Here is a 5978-nt window from a genome sequence, read left to right as displayed (position 1 = left end):
GAAGACAGGGAAAGCTCCCGGTCCATCAGGAATCACTGCAGAGATGCTCAAAATATCAGCTATAGCCTAGTTACTTGTATAATTAACCAGGTGATACATGAAGGAGTCATATGCAATGACTGATGTAGCAGCACCATAGTCAACTGCTACAAAGGTAAAGGTGATGCTTTAGACACAAATAATTACAGAGGTATCAAGCTGTTGGATCAGGTAATGAAGGTGACGGAGAGGGTCATAGCCCAACTAATTAGGGAGAGAGTCAGTTTAGATGAGATGCAGTTTGTGTTCATGCCAGAGAAAAGCACCACTGATGCTCTATTTCTGGTAAGACAGCTGCAGGAGAAATACCTAGCGGAAGATAAACCTATGTACCTGGCTTTCGTTGACATAGAGAAAGCCTTTGACAGGGTCTCCCAATCCCTTATCTGCTGGTCAATGAGGAAACTAAGGATAGATGAATGGTTAGTGAGAGCTGCGCAAGCCATGTACAGGGACGCTGTACAAGTGAATTTGAGAATTTTAGTTTAAACTATCAAGGGGAAGTAACTGCCAATAATCTACCTATTTTAGTTAATTCCAAAGATAATCTTCATAAAATTTTGCAATTGTAAGGTTAAAGAAAAATGCAAATTTAATAATTGCAAACATAAGAATCTGATATACCAAGCAATCATTGAAGCAGAAGGTAAGAATTACTACCATGTTGGTTCTACAGAATGTTTTGTGAAAACCAGAATTTCAAACCATGAGAATTCTTTTAGAAACAGAATTAAACAGAATAATACAAGCCTTAGCAAATTCATTTTGAAATTAAAAGATTACAATATTAGTTTCAAAATTAGGTGGAAAATATTAACCTTTGCAAAATCTTATCTCCCAGACAGAATTTGTTCAACAATGACAGAGTAGGTGGTGTGGGCATACTCTTTGCAGAGAAATGGATGGATAAGGTCATAGAGGTAGTCAGGATGTGCAATAGAATGCTTAAGTTCAGGCTAGTCTTACAGATGCAGAAAAGTATAGCTACAATTATCTCTGCCTATGCTCCACAAGCGGGCCTACCAAATTCTTTTGCAGTCTACCTCAAAGACGGGTGACAATGACCTCATCTTTTTGGATGGAGATTTTAATGGGCATGTCAGACAGCAGCCCAGTATCTTTCATGTTCATGGGAGCCATGGAACTGGTTCCTGAAATGAAGCGGGAACTAGGCTACTGGAGTAGATGGCCCTGTTTGATTTGTAGAAAAGGTGTAGGTAGAAACTCCATAAGATGTACCTGGTGTAAGCTATGGACACATAAGAGGTGCAGCAATATGAAAGGAAGGTTAACCAGGAAGATAGTTTTTGTGTGTGGCAGATGTACATGGGCAATAAACAAAAATGTACAGGAAACAGATTCCATCACATGTTGGGGGGAGAAACTAAAAGTTGATAGCTTCCGCTACCTAAATGACCAAGTCTGTAGGTACCTAGATGACGAAGTGGGGATGCATGCTCTGAGAGTGTAGCCACTAGAATAAGAATAGGTTGGGCAAAGTTCAGAAAGCTCCTACCTCTGTTGGTAACAAAGGGACTCTCACTCAGAGTGAAAGGTAGACTGTATGATGCATGTCTGCAAACAGCCATGCTACATGGCAGTGAAACATGGGCCATGACTGCTGAGGGCTTGCTTAGGCTTGACAGAAATTAAGCTAGTATGAGCCGCTGGATGTGTCTGTGTGCATAAGTAACAGTAAGTGCCCTGAGAGAAATGTTGGACATAAGAAGCATCAGATGTAATGTGCAAGAGAGACAACTGCGCTGGTATGGTCATGTGCTGTATATGGATGTGGATAACTGTGTGAAGAAGTGTCACACCCTTACAGAGGAAGGAACCTGTGGAAGAGGTAGATTTAGGAAGACATGGGATGAGGCGGTAATGCATGACCAGCAATGACAAGAGACTAAGACATTTGGAAATATGCTGTGATTGAGAAGACCTGTTGAGGAAAGTGAGATCACAGCCATGGCCAATACCAGTGGTGCATAACCAGCCCATTTAAAAGTATCCTTAAATCATCAGGCAATACGCTGTGCTTGAGAAGACCTGTTGAGTCAAGTGGAATCCAAATCATAATCATGACCCATACCAGCGCTGCCTGACTGGCACCCATGCTGGTAGCACGTAATAAGCACCATGCAAGCGTGGATCGATGTCAGTGACACCTGACTGGCTCCCCGTGCTGGTGGCACGTAAAAAGCACTATCTGAATATGGTCAATGCCAGTGCTGCCTGACTAGCTCCTGTGTCAGTAGCACGTAAAAAGCACCTGTTACATTCTCGGAGTGATTGATGTTAGGAAGTTTATTCAGCTATAGAAACCTTGCACGATCATATCGGAATCTGGTACAGCCTACTGGCTTGCCAGTCCTCAGTCAAACCATCCACCCCATGCCAGCATGGAAAATGGACGTTAAACAATGATGATGATGATGATGTCCAACAGTAAGCTATAATGTTCTTTTCTCTAAAAAAACAATTATTGAACAGAGGACTGAGAAAGCTTCGGCATACCCACATGCACCCAAATACCTATTTTCCAAATATCATTAATCGATTCCTAAATTATTATTATTAAATAGTTATTAACCATAGAGATAATTTTTATTTTATTTTATAATATTGTTAAATTATATAATATATATATTGGTAAATATGTGAATGAAGCCATAGAATGAAGCACACAGATAAACGTATAGGAAGAGAATGAGTTGAACAATTTCAGCGTTTCCTAAGATAGATTGCTCCCAGTTGCATGAGGTTAATGGTCAACAGTTAGAATGTCACCCTCAATAGGTTCTTGCAACACGTGGCCGCCATGCATTTTGTAAATTGGTATCCTTTCCGTTGAACTGGTCACTTTAATGTTATGAATAAACATACTTGAGGTAATCGACCGTATAGAAGGCAGCAGAGATATCCTCAAATATGCGATACCTAACCTGCCTTTCCGCTGGTCCATTTGTAGCAGCTGTTTGACAACATTGTTTCTTCACATTATTATCGTGCAACTGCAACGAATTGCCACCTCTTTGCCATCGTAGGAGCACCACACTAACGCCTTCCATAAATCCACAGAATGTCAAGAGGCAGGGGCCCTTTTCTGATGCTTCCGTCTGATATGGGAAAAAATAGTAAAAATATTTGAGCATAACCCGTTATATGCATACATGGTGATAACGTAACCACTTCAGCCTTGGCACATATGTAGCAATTCATTATAGACAATTGTGTTCCCCTGACATGTTAATGTGAATAGTCTGTCTCTACTGCCGACTCTGGAGCATGCAACGTACAGCTAGCTCTTCCAAAAGAAGTCCGGCCACTGAAAGAATCTAGCCCTGAGATTGTTGACATACATGGCAAAGCTGAGCCAGAGTGGGAATTGCAGTCTTCTGAAGGCAAAAGGTATGTCTGCTCCCAAGGGAGTAAGGAGAATCCTGGGAATGAATACACCCTCACCTTTTCCGCATCCGGATAGGATGGTTGCCTCGACAACATGCTTCATCAATTATTTTACAACCAGATGTGTTCTGTTGCGCAGAAACATAACTGGAGTTCCAACTTTAAGGCAGAGCAGATGTGGTGGTAGATCTAGAGGGTCTAAAGAGTTGAGGAACTCTGTTGGGAAATTCATTGATTCATTTGCCTCTACCATCGTATCTACAGATTTGTATGCGAAAGGAGCACCGGGAAGTGACTGCAAAAGTTGGTCATTGAGTTTTGTAACGGTCACGTTTTTCGGAACCAGAACTGATCTTTCAGACAGCCATTCATGATTGAGATAATTATCTTTTAAACGGGGAAACACTTTATCGCTGAGTTCGGCCAAAGGTGAAATGGGAGTTACGAATGGGTGGACGTCCAGTTCTCCATCAGCGTCAAGAGGCACTTTACCATTGCCAAGTTTCAGAATGTCACTTGCGAAGTTAGCCGACATTTGGTCGCCGAGCAATCGAGCTCTCATGTTGATTGTCAGGGTCAGTGACCTGACATGACGCCAGAGCAGAGATGACTTAAGGCATGCTTGAACTTCATCTGCTCGCATGCCTTTGGGGATAACAGGAAGAGTTTGCCTAAAGTTACCTGAAAGCAAAAGTGTAACACCTCCCATGGGGGCTTCGCAACCCCTGATATCCTGAAGGGTTCTGTTTAATACATCGAAGGCTCCCTTATGGGCCACAGTACACTCATCCCACACAATAAGCTGACAGCATTTCATCAATTGGCCCTGGTCAGAATTCTTGCTTATATTGCAGGTAGGTGTTAAATTGAGGGGCAACTTAAAGGTGGAGTATGCAGTTCCGCCACCAGGCAGCAAAGTTGCAGCAATCCCTGAAGATGTGACCGCAACCACAATGCTCTTTTGCATCCTGACCATTGCTAGGATGAGCTTCATCAGAAAGGTTTTGCCTGTACTCCCTGGAGTATCAAGAAAAAACAAACCACCTTTCCTGTAACGAACATGATCAGTCACAATAGTATAAATATGCCGTTGATCTGGAAGAAGCTTTGGTTCAGTTTCTAGGACGAAATTAGCAAGGGCATCTGTGTCGTAGGACGTCTCTCGCAAAACAGCTGTAGGAAGTAAATTTGACTCTGAACGCAGCGGTTTAAGCAGTCCGTATGAGGGCAAGTCATTTCCACCGAGTGATGCAACTGTATTCTCAATGTCGATCAAGGCTTGATTGTATACCCCATCGCTTATACTTTCTATCCTAGAAAAAAGCAACTTCGCCTGACGTATGAAGTTCTCCGATAAGTCGTCTTTAAATTTGAGCTACAAAGACAAAGGGTTGTTCAGTTCACAAATTTGCAGGATAACAGCAAATAGAGCTCGTAGACGTTTAGGTGTCTAGGATGCAACAGCTTCGAATAACGTAGCCTGCCATTGCGCATCGTCTTCCAGCAAACTCTGCTTGAGGCATGCTTCTCTGTAAGTGCTGCAAACAGAGCCATCGACAGTCCTTAGGTCATCGAACAACTGGGACCCATGTACCTCATGTAACAGAAGGTGAAGATAAAAGCACTTGTGTTGGGTCAGGTGCACCATGTAGCTGTTATAATGGATCTCTAGAAAAATAAATCTCAATAATCTGGTGTCACATCAAATGCAGCTGGTATGCAGCTTCATTGTGATTTTGTGGTTCAGTTTCAGTCTTCTAGTCATCTCCTGAGTATCGAGACACTGTGAAACTCTTTGGGTCAAACTGCAAATGTGTACTGCGTTTGGTTGAAATTGGATGACTTTTTGAAAAAAATCGACAATCATTGATTGAGTTTTTGCGAAAACCGAACATTGATCGAAGCAGTTGTTATGACTAAAACATGCCTCAGAACATACCTAATGCATATATGAAATTTCAATCAAATTGGTCTGGTGGTTCAGCGGTTTGGCCCACTTCACCCGAAAGCATGTCTACACGGAAACCGTAAACAGCGCAACAATTTAACTTTTTGAAAAGCAGCTTGGGTATTGATTTGATTCAAGAGGTTACCAAGGTTATTGCTTTAACAATGTCATGCCCCAAACCATCTTTTCTCAAGTGTAAGGCCTCATGTCTCCGCAGTTTCATGGTAATTTATTAAGACCCATGCAACACCGGTTAGTACTGCTAATGAAATGAATGAAGGAAGTAGTAAGTACTTACCAGTAGCTTGTGCAGTGCAGAGGCAGTTATTGCTTTAACTATTTCATGCTACACATAGAAATCACTTTCATTTATTGCAATGGAAAGCCTCACTGCTGGATGTTTACTGTTATTGGCAGTGGCTATTTTGAGGTCATGTGGGGTCACAATGTGTGTGCACACCATGGTGGAGATTAATTGTTTATGCAGCAGAGAAGGAATGGGGTCAGTGTTCTGAGAATAACAAATCAGGAGTTACCTCAACAAAGGCATTTTGTTCGAATGTGAGTTTGTCGAATTGTGCTC

The 5978-nt window shown here is 42.0% G+C and overlaps 1 protein-coding gene across 1 annotated transcript in view; it reads right to left on the bottom strand.

The window, feature by feature from the left end:
- Positions 1–3553: 3553 nt before the first annotated feature.
- Positions 3554–5978, bottom strand: part of LOC106883549 (uncharacterized) — a 4499-nt gene continuing 2074 nt past the window's right edge. The window contains exon 4 of the mRNA XM_052973481.1: positions 3554–4822. Coding sequence (XP_052829441.1) covers positions 3554–4822 — 1269 coding nt within the window. The remainder of the gene's footprint in view (positions 4823–5978) is intronic.

This window comes from Octopus bimaculoides, chromosome 16 (assembly GCF_001194135.2).
Source record: "Octopus bimaculoides isolate UCB-OBI-ISO-001 chromosome 16, ASM119413v2, whole genome shotgun sequence".
NCBI classification, from domain to species: Eukaryota; Metazoa; Mollusca; class Cephalopoda; order Octopoda; family Octopodidae; genus Octopus; species Octopus bimaculoides.
The sequence above is the reverse complement of the archived record's forward strand: the minus strand, read 5'-3'. Positions and strand labels throughout refer to the sequence as shown.